This window comes from Pangasianodon hypophthalmus, chromosome 1 (assembly GCF_027358585.1).
Source record: "Pangasianodon hypophthalmus isolate fPanHyp1 chromosome 1, fPanHyp1.pri, whole genome shotgun sequence".
Classification (NCBI taxonomy): Eukaryota; Metazoa; Chordata; class Actinopteri; order Siluriformes; family Pangasiidae; genus Pangasianodon; species Pangasianodon hypophthalmus.
Genome location: NC_069710.1, coordinates 34,925,781 through 34,942,921, shown reverse-complemented (window position 1 = coordinate 34,942,921; position 17,141 = coordinate 34,925,781). Strand labels below are relative to the sequence as shown.

The 17,141-nt window shown below is 38.3% G+C and overlaps 1 protein-coding gene across 1 annotated transcript; it reads left to right on the top strand.

Annotated features, from left to right (window-relative positions):
* The first annotated feature begins 2,216 nt into the window (after positions 1-2,216).
* On the top strand, positions 2,217-15,342 carry LOC113524648 (NLR family CARD domain-containing protein 3-like). The gene is made up of 10 exons (XM_053235659.1): positions 2,217-2,288; positions 2,412-2,469; positions 5,641-5,760; positions 7,846-7,900; positions 8,425-8,629; positions 8,778-10,545; positions 12,803-12,979; positions 13,857-14,030; positions 14,222-14,398; positions 14,716-15,342. The coding sequence occupies exons 2-10, from the start codon at positions 2,417-2,419 to the stop codon at positions 14,759-14,761; spliced, it is 2,775 nt and encodes a 924-aa protein (XP_053091634.1). The 5' UTR covers positions 2,217-2,288; positions 2,412-2,416; the 3' UTR covers positions 14,762-15,342.
* Positions 15,343-17,141: the final 1,799 nt, after the last annotated feature.

The following is a 17,141-nucleotide window of genomic DNA, read 5'->3' as shown; positions in this document are numbered from 1 at the left end:
CCTAGCCCTGGCTCTTGATTGTCACTGATTAAATAGGTTTATTCTAAGACTATGACTTATGACCTATGACTCAATTCCACTGGGCAATTATAACTGAAGTTAGCAACAACACGAGTAGCCACCATAATGCATAATGCATGATTATCTATTTTTGTGTTAGCAACGTTACTAGCCATATTACTAGTAGTTACATAGGTAAGGACATGTGCTTGCTCATGGACATTAACTAGATTTCCTGCCACAGTTGGGCTCTTTTGGTCCAGGCATGGAACTTCTCTGCTGTCTGTTTTGTAGTAAATACAGAGAGAATTGCCATTTTCATTGGCAGAAGACCCAATAAGTCCACTTTCAAGAGCAGAGCTGTATGTTTCTGCAAAACTAGTTATGTTAGTCATCATCCCCCCAACCCATCTTATCGATACTGCAGTGGCTCACAGTAAAATTTTGCATTGATTATAAAATACTACTAATGAGCTCTAATGCATTGAATGGACTTAGACCACAGTACCTGACCAAACCTTTTTATTTTGTGTTCTGCCATGCCTGTTCCAATCAAATGGTGTAGGCTCTTTATTAGTACCTAGAATAATATAATAATAGTAGGGGACAATGCTCCCAGTTATGTAACAGCCTTCCAATTAACTTGGTAGTACAAAACTTTCCTTTGTACTACTGAATGTTTTTAGCTGATAGCATCAGTGCTACACTGTTACTTTGGTATTAATTTAGTGTTTCTTGTGTGTGTGTGTGTGTGTGTGTGTGCAGGTAAGTGGTGGTGAGTGAGTAAATTGTATGTAGTTCTCTATGTGTTTGCATGTGTGGCTGTGTATAAGTACATGGCAGGAGGTGTGTGTATACGTGTGTGTGTGTGTGTGTGTGTGTGTGTTAGCGTGTGTGTGTCACAATAACAGTCTATATAAAAATCTCTACAATGTCCTCCTAATGTAGTGTGAGACTTTTGTCCTCATAATATGATAATTACGTAAACATGTGTGTACATGAATTTGAACTGACTTGTGAATTTGATCATGAATTTGATCTGTGTGTGTGTGTGTGTGTGTGTGTGTGTGTGTGGGAACGCCTACCTGCCATAACTAGCACTACTGCTAATCCAGGAGTCACAGCTCCCACTTTCAATCTACTTTGAACATTAAAACTCTCTAACCTGAACTCTAACCCACATGCCTCCTGTTTTTATTTTATTTTATTTTGTATTTCTATAAAACACACTTTCACTCATTTTTTGCAAGATTTTGTCATTTCTTTTTGATTGAGTGTCTTCATAGCTTTAACCTGTTTCCTTCCTTTTTTTGAACCAGTTTTCCTTTCTCATTTTGTTTGCACAATTGTTTGACCTTTGCTTATTTTGCTTTTTTTGACTATGCTTCTTCCTAACTATTCGAAGTTTAGAGTTTTTAAATATTTTACATGCAACTACATTCAACTGCCTCAGTGTTCATGAAAATACTTGTTTGGGTGTGTAGTTGATGAAGGTATGTGTAGGTTTTGGATCTCTGACGCTATCGGAATGTGTTGTTTGTGTGTGTGTGCATTTGTTCTGAATACTGCAGGGTGTATGTGTGTGTGTGCAGTGTTTGGTACTTTCTGGCACATACTCACTTTAAGTACTCACAGATACAAACAGACAAACTCTAAATAATTTACACAATAATTGACAGTCACATAAAATTCATTAGGTGTAACATCATGTGGAGGAAAGTAGTCTAAACCACAAACCTCATATAAACCTTGTATAAACCTCATATAAAGGCCTTTTGTGTATGAGGATGTTTAAATACTGTATATATCTGTGTTTGTTAACACTGACATTAACACCTTAGTACCTTAGTGCAATACCTTAGTTTTATTTTAATTTTAATTTCTATTGTTATATTTAAAATGTATAAATCTTACCGGATCACACTGTTCAAATGTGCAATATGTTAAGTGCAATATCTCAGCTGCTTTACTATCTTAACTGAACTGACCTGATCATTTATGTTAATATTTATATCCTTTTATATTTATTGTCCCTTACTCCTTTTATTTTATTCTTATGCACCATTAGGAGGGACACTCAATTTCGCTGTACCCTGTGCAATGACAATAAAGAATCTATCTGTCTAACAAGAGTGTATTTCTTTTGTGTGACTTTTCTGCTTGATTTCACCTCCCACTTTGTAACTCCTCATAAATATGTGTTGAATAACCAGTCAAGCCAGTTGAAGTAAAAGCAAAACTCACTTTAGAGCTGAGAGGACTGTAAACTTTTTCAGGTGAAAAACACAGTGAGTATCTAAATCTAAAGCTATAATATGTGAATGTTATTAATGTACACTAGACGAAGAACAGTTCATTTATGTTGGAGTGAAATAAATGTGTGTGTGTGTGTGTGTGTGTTTGATTTGTAGGAGACATGTCCTCAAAAATGAGTGTCTCTGGGGAACAGGACACAAATAAAGATGAGAGGTGAGTGAAGAGTGTAACTCGGTGAAATAAATAAACACTAAATAAATCCCAAAGGTATTTTTTTCTCAGGAGTCTTAATACTTAAAATCTAATAGTGATTCCAGCTCATGTTTAATTTAGACATAATTTTTTTAAATTAATGTCTCATGAAAGTTATCAGTCATCATCACAGTGAGAAAGTTTTAGCACTACACGACATCAGGAACAAATTACTTAACGTTAAAGGAATATTTTCTGTCTGTTGTTCACAGGTCAGTTTACAGAGTTAATCACTGTTAAATCAAGTTAAACTTCTTTTAATTAAAATGGGATTGAAAATGCTTGATACTAGTCAAGTATACTTGCATATTTTAGTGTTAAAAAGTACATTAGAATATACATTAGAATGCTGGTACTAACATGGTTAAACTTTTAATACTCTTAAATAAACATAATTAAATTGGCAGCTCTAAGTACTAACTGGCTCTTATTGATAAACGTTGCACTGACATGGTTGCAGATTTGAGAATAAGGAATGGTATATTAACAAAACTGGCATTTGGCAAAAAAGTGAGTAATAATTTGAGCTCAAATGATTCAGATTTGGCTGCATGGAAACAAGCTCAGATTTATACACGCTTTGACCGGATATGAGTTTGATCATACAGATATGCGACAGATGAAATTAACAAATAAGAAATATGTCAGTAAATTTTGTGTGTTCTTGTCTTATGTGCACATTTCAATTCAAAGATTCAAAGCGTTTATTGTCATGTGCACAGTGAGGAAACCAAGTTTCCCTGAACAATGAAATTCTTTCTTTGTTGTCTACATTGAATGCCAAGATAACACAAACTATGTAGAAATAAAAATAAAAAACAGACATATACATACATACATACAAGCATAGTAAAGTGTAGCTATGTTACAGAAGTAGAAATATAGATTATGTATATAGAAATATAGGCTATGTACATCTGTATGTGTGAGTGTGCAATGTTGACTTGTGCAAAACAATAGTGCAGTACATGTAGTAACAGTAATGTGTTCACATGTAGCAGTAACATGAAGTATATCTCTATGTGCAATATTGACTTATGCACAAAACAATAACAATAACAAATACAAAAACAAAAACAATAGTACAGTAGCCTGTAGCAAATTGAGTGCAACTACACAATAACAATAGCAGCTGTCACATTTAACAATGTGCAAATCGAAATGAAGCTTCTTGATAAGAAATAACAGCAGTAACATTTACAAATGTGCAAATTGAGCTGTAGCAGTTCAGTTCACCTATCCTATGAGATATGTGAGACTAGTCTGTGTCCACTGGCTACCCATTTAAAAGTCTAATGGCTGAGGGGAAGAAGGAGTTCCTTAGTCTGGAGGTTCTGCATTTCACACTCCTGTACCTCCGTCCCGAGGGCAGGAGTGTGAACAGTCCGTATTGTGGGTGGTTTGGGTCCTTAAGGATGGAGGCAGCTCTCCTGTGGACTCTGCGGTGGTAAATAGTGGGCAGAGAGGGCAGTGGAGTCCTGATGATCTTCTCAGCAGTCCTCACCACTCTCTGTAGACGTTTGCGATCCCTCATCGTAGTGCTGCCGTACCACACAGTGATGCAGCTGGTCAAGACGCTCTCAACAACGCAGCTGTAGAAGTTGTTGAGGATCTTAGGCGACATGCCAAACTTCATTTGACGTACAGAACATTGATAATTAATAGCAAAATGTGGTATGTTTCTAAGATCTCTACTGAAAACCAGCAGGAGACATACATGGGACTACTGTGTTTTTTTTACACACGAGAAAAACACGAGAGACTAAAGCGAACATCTATAGTACTGTGCAAAAGTCAGAGCAAAGATGCCTTCAAAAATAATCAAATTAAATGTTTCTATATTTTAAAAAAATACTGTAAAGAGCAGTAAACAGTAATAAATGAAACAACATTTTACATTTACATTTATGGCATTTGGCAGACGCCCTTATCCAGAGCGAATTACAATAGTGCTTTGAATTCTATCAAAATTACATTCTGATATTGGCTCACTAGGTCACAAACTAGGAATACCATCAGTCCAAAACTCTGTTGGGGAGATTTTTTTTTTTTTTTTGTGAAAGTGCTAACTTAGGTACTTTATGAAGAGGTAACGTTGTTTGAAGACTGCCAGTGACTCAGCTGTTCGGACATCTAGGGGAAGTTCATTCCACCACCTTGGTGCGAGAACAGAGAAGAGTCTCGATGCATGCCTTCCTTGTACCCTGAGAGATGGTGGGACCAGTCGAGCAGTGCTAGAGGATCGGAGGGAGCGTGGTGGCGCTCGAGGTGTGATAAGTGCTTTGAGATAAGTGGGTGCTGGTCCGTTTTTGGCTTTGTAGGCAAGCATCAGTGTTTTTAATTTTTATTTGGTGTGACAATCCTTCGCTTTAAAAAAATAAAAATAGTAGTCTCAGGTGCAGTGTGTGCAGTTTTATAAGGAAATGAGCTGGAAATGTTACTGAGCATCTTGAAGAAGCAGCCACAGTTCTTCTGGAGACTTTGACTGTCGACTCGCTTCTTATTTCTGCAGCGAAACCCAGCAGCCTTCATTATGTTTCTTTACTGACATACAAACATTTTTCTGTAACATTTCATTTTGTGCTGGAAAACTAATGTTTGGAATCTAAAATGTTTTTCTACTGAATCAATAATCTAGAAGTCATAAAATAAACATCTATAACAAAGTTTGTACTAAAAAAAAAGGTTCCCAAGACTTTTGCACAGTACTGTATATCCACTTTTTTTAAATTTGATCTCATTAATGTCTAGAAGACACTACAGTGATTATAATAATGTCATCCTTGATATGTTTGTCTTTTCCTTTGGTATCAGACTCTGATGAACACTGATTTTATTTAAAGTGAAATAAAGTATCTCAGCTTCAGATCTCTTGAGTATAAACACTTCCTCATTCATGTCACATTACTGGAGTTATGTAATGGCCATCAACACATTGACTTTCAGCACATAGATCTTCTTTGTTTTTAGTCTTTGCTCCTGTTTATCTCTTTTCTGTTTAACATTCTGTTCTGTTCTGGAATTAACAGTGACGCATTCACATTGTTTTGCTGTCATCACCTTTTTATTACAATGAGAAAATAATGAAGAAGGTGCATAACAGAGATATATTTAATGTTGGCTGTGTTTTAGTCTGATTCATCAGGGTAAAACATCAGATTCACCTGAACCCAGCTGTGTGTCCATGAAGAGTGATCAGTCAATGAAAGCTCCAATAGTGTTCGGAGACAGAGACTCCAGTACTGAACAAAGGTAAGGATGATTTGTGGAATAAAACATTGAACAAGTAAGAGTGAAAAACATAAACCAAAATGTTGTGTATTGTGGAAAGGCACCATCCAAACACTATATTTTAGAGTTGTTTTTTTTTTTAATTCATGACTAGTTACTCTGTACTCCATATAGACCCCATTATGCAAATTTCATGTTCACGTTGTCATAAGTATTTAGAATACAGAGTATATGAAACACTTAAATTATTCTGCTCGGTAGCATGCTCCTACAGCTAGCATACAGTCATACAACAAATGTATTAAAAAAAAACATACGTCACTGTCAGAGTTTTGGTCCTTTTTCAGTGTTTTTTTTTTGTTGTTGTCATGTTTTTTTTCCCCACTAGATGTCGCCCAGCCTTAGTTTTCTTTGTTGTAATTGGTTTCATTGCTTTCACCTGTGTCTTGTTCCCGTTCTGTGTATTTAAGCCGTCCCTTTTGCCTTTGTTCCCCGCTTGGTTATTGTTGTTTCTGAAGCCCCTGTTGTCTTTCTCGTCGCTTCTTTCGAACTAAATATCTTCTGTGTTTTTTCCCTAGCTCCATCATCTTGTTTTTTGTCTTTTTTCCCTTTTTCTTTTTTTTCATTTTTTGCTGTTTTCAGTTCCCCTGCCTCGTCTTCGTTTTTGAGATCCGTTACCTTCTTGTTTCTCCCCGTTTTGCCCTTGTGTTATTTTGTTGGCTCAACGGTAAAACGTCCGTCCCTCACGCCAGCGACCCGGGTTCGATCCCCGGTCCTGACACGTCACAGCATCATGAGGTGACAGTTGCAAATATGTGGGAAAAATAAGTTTTAGATTGCATAAATAGCATTAGTGCAAATTGCCTAATATGATATAAAACCCATAATGTAGTTGAAGTAGTTGTACAGAGGTATGAGGATCACAGTATAGATCATTGAAGTGTGCAAAATATACAAATAGTGAGTAAAATAATGGAAAATATACAAGAATAGGAGGAGAATGCTACATGTAAATGTGAATGTACAGTGTATTGCTGTTGTATAGACAGGTTCAGTTCAATGAGGTATGAAAATTTAGGATTGAGGATCCTTATGGCCTGAGGGAAGACGCCATCCTTGAGACATGATGTGTGGGCTCAGATGCTTCTGAAGCATTTGCTATAGGGAAGAGCAGAGCACGAGCTGAGCGAGAAGAGTCCATGATTGTAGACTGGGATCTCGTCCTTCATCTGGCTAAGTAGAACTGCTGGAGTTGAGGGAGACCTGTGCTAATGATTTTTGATGCAGTTCTGACAAAGAAGTATTAGCTCTTATATCACCTCAGAAGGAAAAGATGTGCTGTGCCTTTCTGAGGATGCTGGTGGTTTTAGGGAACAGGAGAGGATGTCTGACAGCTGAAAACCCAGGAATCTAAAACTGCTGACAGTTTCCACAGCTGAATAGTTGATGTTGATACGAAAATATCACAATTAGCTCTTTAGATTTATGGAATTTCAGAGACAGGTTGTTGTAGTGGCACCAGGTGGCCAGGTCAAGCATCTCCTTCCAGTAAGCAGACTTATCATTATTGGTTATGAGTTTGTTAATGATGCTGAACTGTATTCAATAGACAGTATCCTGGCATAGTGTTTTCTTGTCCAGATGTGCCAGAGTTGAGTGCAGAGTGAGTGAAATTGTGATCTACAGAGCAGTTGTGGTGATATTGCTGTGTATGAATAAAATACCTTTTCCAGGCACTTCATCATGGAAGATGTGAAAGTGAAGGGCCTACAATCATTCAGGGTGGAGACTGGCGTTTGTTTTTAGGCCAGAGCACATGTGGTTTTCTTGAAGCATACAGGAGCCATGCATGTAGAGAGCGAGAGGTTAAAAATGTCCAAGAAATGTCTTTAAAACATAAGATGGGGAGATGCAGCTCAATCTGATTAAACTAATTAAATGTATTACTTGAAGATTACTTTATAAAAAATCATGCTACATTCATCAAACAATCAATAAGGTATTCATATTTTAATTATAAATAGGACAGTACTAAACATTGGTTTATACATTTATTGGTCTGTTTTGTACATTAAATATGTAATGTAGACCTACCTGTGTTCACAGACCCCAGAAAAGTGCCGTAAAAATAAGCAGCATTAACCTGGAGTCTATATTTAAGGTGCGTATGTGTATTTTGTGTGTGTAAATTGTGTCTGATGGAAAGTATCTTTATTCGATGACCACAGCAGCCCTAAGTATGAGAATGTGTTAGTGAGAAAGCTTATTAACTGAGTGTGTGTGAGCTGCTGTGAATTGAGCACACACAAAGCTATTCGTGAACGCAAAGCAGTGTATCAAGTCAATTTTAGCTTTCTATGAGTGAGTGAAAGTGAAGCACATGTGTCACAGAAGCTTCATGCTCAATTCACTGACCACGAATAGCATCGTGGGCATACAACTCACAGCACCTTGTGTTCCCTGTAAATAAGCATGCTTGCTAATACTTTCCCACATGTCTGGCCAGCTGCCCTTGTTTTCTCTATAAAAGATACTGTGACATGCATAACCAGCATGTTGTAAAGCTGAAGGTCTTATTTTTGCTTTTCTTAGGATTTCAGTAATGCACAATTTTACCATATAAGTGGTTCTTTCCGAGAAAACAACAAAATGACATTTCTTGCTGTATTGTTTATTTCTCATCAGGATCTGGAGCACAAAGTCATCACTCTGTTAAAGAATGAGCTGAAGAGATTTAAGAAGCTCCTGAGTCCAGATTACCCAGCATGCTCTGAGAGGGAGGTGGAGGATGAGGAGGATCAGAGCAGTGTCAGAGAGGGAGCGCTGAAGATCACACTGCACGTCCTGAAGAACATGAACCACACAGATCTCGCTAACACACTGCAGAACAGTAAGAGCTCATGGAGTTATAACATCACTGTAACTTTAGAGGAAGGAAACATCTTAGTAATAAAGTTCCTGTACAATCTGTTAGCTTAGTACTGACATTAAATATACACATTGTGATATACACAGAATTTTATTGTTCTTTTTCATAGAACTTGTCTCTGGTAATCAAAAGCTCAAATCCAGTCTAAACGAGAAATATAAAAGAATTAATGAAGGAATCTCACATCATGGAACCTCAGCACTTCTGAATGAGATCTTCACAGATCTCTACATCACAGAGGGTTGGAGTGGAGACGTCAATTATGAACATGAGGTGAGACAGATAGAGACAGCGTCCAGGAGACCAGCAACACAGGAGACACCCATCAAATGTAATGACCTCTTTAAAGACAAGTCCATCAGAAGTGTGCTGACTAAAGGAGTTGCTGGAATTGGAAAAACAGTCTCTGTGCAGAAGTTCATTCTGAACTGGGCTGAAGGAAAAGCAAATCAGGACGTCACCTTCATGTTTCCACTTCCCTTTAGGGAGCTGAATTTGTTGAAGCATAAAAATCTCAGTCTGATCAAACTTCTTCATCACTTTTTCCCAGAAATAAAAGAATTACAATTAATAGACTGTGAGATTAACAAATCCATGTTCATCTTTGATGGTCTGGATGAGTGTCGACTTCCCCTAAATTTCCAGAACAATGAGAGTTTGTATGATGTGTCAGACTCAGCCTCAGTGGATGTGCTGCTGACAAACCTCATCAAGGGGAATCTGCTTCCCTCTGCTCTCCTCTGGATAACCTCTCGACCAGGAGCAGCCAATCAGATCCCTTCTGAGTGTGTAGACCAGGTAACAGAGGTACGAGGGTTCAGTGATCCTCAGAAAGAGGAGTACTTCAGGAAGAGGATCAGTGATCAGAGCCTGGCCAATAAAATCATCACACACATGAAGTCTTCAAGAAGCCTCTACATCATGTGCCACATCCCAGTCTTCTGCTGGATTTCAGCCACTGTTCTAGAGAGCATGTTGGTTGAAGCAGAGAGTGGAGAGATCCCCAAGACTCTGACTCAAATGTTCACACACTTCCTGATCTTTCAGATCAAACACAAGGAAAAAAAGTACCATCAGAAATGTGACCCTGATCCACGGAAGACCAGAAAGAGTATCCTGGCACTGGGAAAACTGGCTTTCCAACAGCTGGAGAAAAGAAACCTGATCTTCTATGAGGAAGACCTGAGAGAGTGTGGCATTGATGTCAGAGAAGTGTCAGTGTACTCAGGAGTGTGTACCCAAATCTTCAGAGAGGAGTTTGGGCTTCACCTGGGGAAGATGTTCAGCTTTGTACATCTGAGTGTTCAGGAGTTTCTGGCCGCTTTATACGCATTTCTCTCCTTCATCAGCAGAAATGTAACAGAACAACAAACCACTGATCTGTCTGATCTTTTCAGAAAGTCAAACATGTCTGATTTCCTCAGGAGTGCAGTGGACAAGGCCTTACAGAGTGAGAATGGTCACCTGGACCTTTTCCTCCGCTTCCTTCTGTGTCTCTCTCTGGAGTCCAATCAGTCTCTCTTACGAGACCTAATGCCCCAGATAGGAAGCAGCTCTCACAGCAAACAGGAAACAGTCGACTACATCAAGGAGAAGATCAGGGAGAATCCATCTCCAGAGAAATCCATCAATCTGTTCCACTGTCTGAATGAACTGAATGATCATTCTCTAGTGCAAGAAGTACAGCATTACCTGAAAAGAGGAGATGACTGGTGTCTCAGTGGAGTCAGACTCTCTCCTGCTCAGTGGTCAGCTCTGGTGTTTGTGTTGCTGAACTCAGACGAGAATCTGGATGAGTTTGTTTTGAAGAAATATCAGTTAAAAGATGACTGTCTTCTGAAGTTGATGCCAGTCGTGAAAATATCAAGAAAAGCAGTGTGAGTAATTTTTATTTCATAAATGTATTTTATTATTTCGTTGTGACACTAATGAAGCTTCACTGATTGGAATAAAGCTTATCAATAATTACTCAAATCAGCTGACTATAATTCTGCATGTAAGGAGAATCAGGGATCTTTTTGAAGAAATTTTTATATAAGTAGTGATTTTTTCCCTTATTTTTAAAATCAATTTTCTTTGCTTTGTACAATTAAATACCTAATCTTGTTATTTTATTTGGGAAATTAAGTTTGTACTATCTTTACTAACATTATAACTGTGAAATACTAGTGTAGTGGTAGACTGGTTGTGGTCTTAAGACCACAAGTTAATGGTCTCAGTCTTGTCATAAACTCAGGTGAAATTTTATAAGGTCTCAACATATTTTTCAACACCACTTGAGACCATAATATCATTTGCATGAACAAGTACTTTGTAATGTTCCAGACAGGAAGCAGCTCTCACAGTACTGTGCAAAAGTCTTAGGCACTCTTTTTTTTTTTTTGGTACAAACTTTGTTATAGATGTTTATTTTCTGACTTCTACATTATTGATTCAGTACAAAAACATTTTCGATTCCAAACATTAGTTTTCCAGCACAAAATGAAATGTTACAGAAAACTGTTTGTATGTCAGTAAAGAAAGCAGCAGATTCCATAAGAGACACTTTTCAGATAAAAACATAATGAAGGCTGCTGGGTTTCGCTGCAGAAATAAGAAGCGAGTCGACAGTCAAAGTCTCCAGAAGAACTGTGGCTGCTTCTGCAAGATGCTCAGTAACACTTCCAGCTCATTTCCTTATAAAACTGCAAAACTGCACCTCAGATACTGTTTTATTTTTAAAGCGAAGGATCGTCACACCAAATATTGACTTTGTTTCATTTATTACTGTTTACTTCTCTTTATAGTATTTTTTTTTAATGTAGAAACATTTAATTTCATTATTTTTGAAGGCATCTTTGCTCTACAGCATTTCTTTGCATGTGTCTAAGACCTTTGCACAGAACTGTATATATAAAATTATTTATATTATTCCCATGGCATTAGTCAAGTTTAGTCAAAATTAGTGAATATTTAAGGTCTCATTTAACTGTGCAGACACATAGTTTTGTGCATAAACCATGTATACGCATGTTTCTATGCATTGAATGGGATTTATTATGTTTTGCTTATGCGTGAGGATGGAAGTATATTTCCGCACACTCCTGACCATGCATATGCACAAACACCTAGTGGTAGAAAAGTGTAATAGCAGGTGAGCTGACTATTATTAGGAGTTTATAGGATTATTATTAGGAGATTCCATCCCACTTATTGTCAATCATACAATAACTGATAGTATAATAGTATAACTGAGGGAGTAATTACTGATTTTGGTGCTCGCAGGGTGCAGACAGATAACACAGATGGAATGTAAAATAAAATCATATAAAAGGAACATTTAAAGATCGATTAGGATTATGGCTCACACAGCTTTGTGGAGGGAGGAACATGTTTTAGCACCGCTGGAAACTCTATGCTGAGAGTGCGGTTCAGATACCTCCATGAGATCATGTTTGTGGAAGCAACCCTGGAGAGTAGGATGGTGCAGCACCACTCCTTTCTCAGCTAATCCTTCCTGCAGGTCCTTAGTGTCATTTGGGGATTTTGTTTTGCTTTTCTGCCCAGCATACAGGGAGCTCACAGATCTTCTTAACTGTCATTTCTTAATGACATTTTGGACAGTCACAATTGTTAACTGAAAGCACTTTGATGTCTTTTTATAAACTTCTTCTGCTTTGTAGGCATCCATTACATTTATTTTCAGATCTTCAGTGGATCAGGGAGCCCATGGTTGTTCAGTGTTAGTAGAATGTTTGAACAGTCAGAGAGGTTCTTACATTCTGAAACTGTTATTTCCAATGACAATTCTGGACCTGCCTAATGAGTCAGTTACAGCCCTTTGAGATAATTAAGTTCTGAAACTGTACAACTGGAAGGATATCTAAATTTTTGCTCATGTCATTGTTGGCATTACTAATTCTGTCAAATATAAAGAAACTGTGGATTAATATTTGTAGAAAAATTTCATTTTTTAGACAGTTTGTTGCAAGGGTTATGAATACTTCTTTTCAATTTCAAAAATATAAATATGTGAATTGGTCAACCTTTGCATACAACTATAGATAAAAATATTTTAGATACTAAGTTAAAGAAAAAAATATATTTTTGTGTTTGAGATGTCAGTGTTCTGATATATCATCATTTCTATCCCAGATTGCGTCAGTGTAATCTCACAGAGAAAAGCTGTGGAGTTCTGTCTTCAGTTCTCAGCTCAACCCGCTCCAGTCTGAGAGAACTGGACCTGAGTTGCAATTATAAACTGAAGGATTCAGGAGTGAAGCTGCTCTCTGCTGGACTGCAGGATCCACACTGTAAACTGGAGATACTGAAGTAAGATCACTTTTACACAGGATATAAATTTTTAAAATAAGATAAAATAGGATAGCATTAGTTAAGATAAGAGTTTTTATTAAAGTTGGTGCAACCAAGTTCTTGTTTCTTCCAAATAATTTCTGAGTTTCTATGCATGTCTCCCCGTGTCCATTTGGGTTTTCTCCAGGTTCTCTGGTTGGATTTGCTAAGATAAATTGCCCCAGGTGTGAACTGGTGTGTCAATGTATATGAACGGTGTTTGATTCAGGTTATATTCCCACCTCACGCCTTGATAAGGTTTTAGATCCACCACAGCCCTATTCAGAGTAAAGCAATTACTGAAAGTAACCAAGTGAATATGCAGAATCTCATCAGCCAAGGAACTGATTCTGGGGAGAAAATGAACATTTCAACAAGAAAACAGCCCCAAACTTACAGCCAAATTAACTCCAGAAGGCCTTGCATGGTCTTGCTAATCTCCTGATCTGAATCCCATTGAACATTTATGGAGGATTTTGAAATTGCAAGTCCATCAGTGGGACTGTCATAACCTGGGGGAACTAAGGACCACACAAAGCTAATTACTTCTTACTGTAGACATCTCGAAGCTGTAATTGCCAACAACAGCTTTGTAGCAAAGTACTAATGTTGTTCATTTGTGGTGTCTTTTTTGCATCAGTTTGTTTGTCGTGCATGCTTATGAATACTTACTTTTTGTTCATACAAAGACATTATGTGTGTAAAGCTGAAGTGGATACGTGCACTGGAATTATATTAAATAACAAAAACCAAAGTGCTAAATACTTATTTCACCTCACTGTAAATACACAGTTAAATGCTGTACACACACATATTCAGGCATCATTGTTCTGATATATCATCTTTTCTCTCCCAGTCTGCGTGAGTGTTTACTCACAGAGGAAAGCTGTAGAGCTCTGTCCTCAGTTCTCAGCTCAAACTCCTCCAGTCTGAGAGAACTGGACCTGAGTTACAATAACCTGCAGGATTCAGGAGTGAAGCTGCTCTCTGCTGGACTGGAGAATCCACACTGTACACTGGAGACACTGAGGTCAGATCATCACTGTAGATACAGTATTTCTGTCATATGACTGTTTTAGATTACATTTTGTCTGGCTATGAGCATGATTTTAATTAAGCAGTACTAATAAAGCAAATAATAAATACAGTACATAAAAAATAATAAACACACCATGGGCTGTGGAGAGCATAACTGGTTTGTGTGTGTGTGTGTGTGTGCAGGTTGGTAGGCTGCAGTATTACAGCTGAAGGTTTTGCGGCTCTGGTTTCAGCTCTGAGGTCAAACCCCTCATCACACCTGAGAGAACTGCATGTGTACTGGAATAAACCAGGAGAATCAGGAGTGAAGCTGCTCTCTGATCTAATAAAGCACCCACGCTGTAACCTGAAGAAAATACAGTGAGTTACTGATTTACTGTCTTCTTACACACACACACACACACACACACACACACACGTGACAATATTCATTGTTAATATAGATTTGCATGTAGAATAAACTCTCTGTTGTATTTAGTATTTCATTTAATCCTCTGTTAGTTGATAGTTTACTGTGTGTATTTGTACTATAAATACTGAACACAGGAAATGCGGAACATTTAAAACAGCCTAAAGATTCTACACGCACACACTGTATGATGTGTTTGTGTACCAGTGTTTCGCTATAAATGTCTGATTGTGTGACTGATTCTTGCCCTTTTCCCCCTTCTTCACAGGTTGGAGCAGTTTTTCAGTCTCACACGTGGAAAATTATGCGGATAAACGTAATGCAGTACAAAGTGTTTTAAAGAACAGCTGGGAAACCTGAAATTCTGATGTCTTACTTTTCTCCTTTATTGACAATGAAGATTTAGCTTTAATAATGATTTGATCTGGTTAATCAGATGGTGTATGTAAGAATGTTCCTGTCAGAACTTTATTTTTTCTCCAGAGTTTCATGTTTACAAACAATCAGAGAAGTAATAAAGTAAACCTACATATGCGTTATCTACTATCATGTAGCTAAAATACATAAACTGAACAGTAATTAATCTTTTCTTATTAAAACTGTTTAACAGCAAAACAGAACCTTATTGTACATATAATGTGCCATTTAATTTAGATTTGTCCCTATACAAAGTTTTACAATAGTTATAACTGAAGCAGGGTACAGATTTATTAAGTTAATTTCCTGTTCATGCTGATACAGATGTATAATTTGGGTAATTTTGTACATAATTATGCTTCAATGATTCACACATTAATAAACGTACAGCATATAATAATATATGTTCAATAATTAAGGTAATTAAAGTGTGTGTGTGTGTGTGGTGTATAGTTGCACTCAGAATTATTCAACTTCTCTTGAGACTGTAAGGATTTAGAAATTCAAGCTTTTCTGAAGACCTAGAATATTTTAAAATTACTTGTGATGAGTGACATATTCAAATAGAAAGCTAAAATGTATGATGTTATAATTCTTAGTAAAAGGACATTTTAATACAACTATTTCATAATTATTTAACCCCTATTCAATATTGCTGCTATAGTCGACGTCCCCAACCTGTCATGTGACCTGAAAAGGCCCTTGCCCCTTGGCGAGTAATTTCGAGCTTGCCATGGGTAATAAAACGAGCACTTTATCTCCTGGTGCAAAGTCCCGTAGCTGAGTACCCCTGTTATACAGCTGGGATGGACATTCTTGTGCCTGGAGCAAATTCTCCTGGGTTACATGGCTTAAAGTGTGGAGTTTTGCTATCAGGTCAAGAACGTAACGAATTTCATTTTTACTGTTGGAAGGTCCCTCCTCCCAGTTTTTCCAAATGACGTCAAGCATGCCGCGAGGCTTCCGCCCATACAACGGGGAAAACCCTGTGGAGGCTTGCAGGACTGCACATAACAGGGGCTCTAGCCACTTATCCCACTTTCGTGCATCATCGTGAACGAACTTATGAATCATGTTTTTCAATATTTGATTGAATTGTTCCATGCTGGTGTGAATAGATTTAATCCCCAACAACTTGTAAAGCTTGCGTAGTGTTCGTGACATAAATGATCAGTCAGGATCTCTTTCAGGATCCCAACTTAGGAGATAACACGGAAGAGTGCCTCTGCATCATTACGTGCGGAGATGTTGCACAGAGGCACTGCTTCTGGGTATCGCGTTGCATAGTCCACTAGAACCAATACAAAGCGATGCCTTCATGCAGTTCGCTCTAATGGTCCAACAAGGTCCATGCCAATTCTTTCGAAGGGGACCTCAATTAAGGGGAATGGGCACAAGGTCACCTTTGGGGCGGCCGGTGGATTCACCAGCTGACATTCACGACATGCCGTGCACCACCTGTGAACATCACCACAAATGCCTGCCAGTAGAAGTGGGCCATGAGATGGTCCAGAGTTTTTATCCTGTCCTAAGTGCCAGATTATGGTGAGCCGTCTGGAATAATAATTCCTGACAGCTCTTCGGAACCAACAACTGGGTCATCTTCTCTTGTGTTTGAGTGTCCTATGTCACTCGAGATAACCTACACTATATGGTCAAAAGTTTGTGGACACCTGACTATCACACCCATATGTGGGCTTCCCCAATCTGTTGCCACAAAGTTTGAAGCACACAATTGTATCGATGTTTTTGTATGCTGTAGCATTACAGTTTCCTGTCACTGGAACCAAGGGGTCTAGTCCAAATCCATCTCAGCATGACAATGCCCCTGTGCACGAAGTAAGGTCCATCAAGACATGGTGTGTTAAGGTTGGAGTGGAAGAAATTGACTGTCCTGCACAGAACCCTGACCTCAACCCCACTGAACACCTTTGGGATGAGCAGGAATGCAGACTGCACACCAGGCCTCCTTATGCTCGTACAAGAGCATAAGTGAGGTCAGGCATCAGTGCCTGAACCTCACTTATGCTCTTGTAGCTGAATGGACACAAATCCCCACAGCCCTGGTCAGGTGTCCCAATACTTTTGTCCATATAGTGTATCTTTAATAATCGAAAAATAATCTGCTCCAAGGGGAAATCCTCGAGGGAAATCTCTGCCAAGAGAGGAGGGGCCAAGCTCCCCCTGCTCTCGATGTCCCCCTGATGTGGAGCTGACGTCGACGGCCCCGGCACTGCTTCCCCAGCCAATTCTGAGCACATCCCACACCGTTTTCCA

Excerpts from the sequence above, each read along its gene's own strand:
- LOC113524648 (XM_053235659.1), top strand. The coding sequence starts at position 2,417 with ATGTCCTCAAAAATGAGTGTCTCTGGGGAACAGGACACAAATAAAGAT. Across the intron at positions 14,031-14,221 it reads TGTACACTGGAGACACTGAG|GTTGGTAGGCTGCAGTATTA; the intron begins GTCAGATCATCA and ends GTGTGTGTGCAG. Across the intron at positions 14,399-14,715 it reads TGTAACCTGAAGAAAATACA|GTTGGAGCAGTTTTTCAGTC; the intron begins GTGAGTTACTGA and ends CCTTCTTCACAG.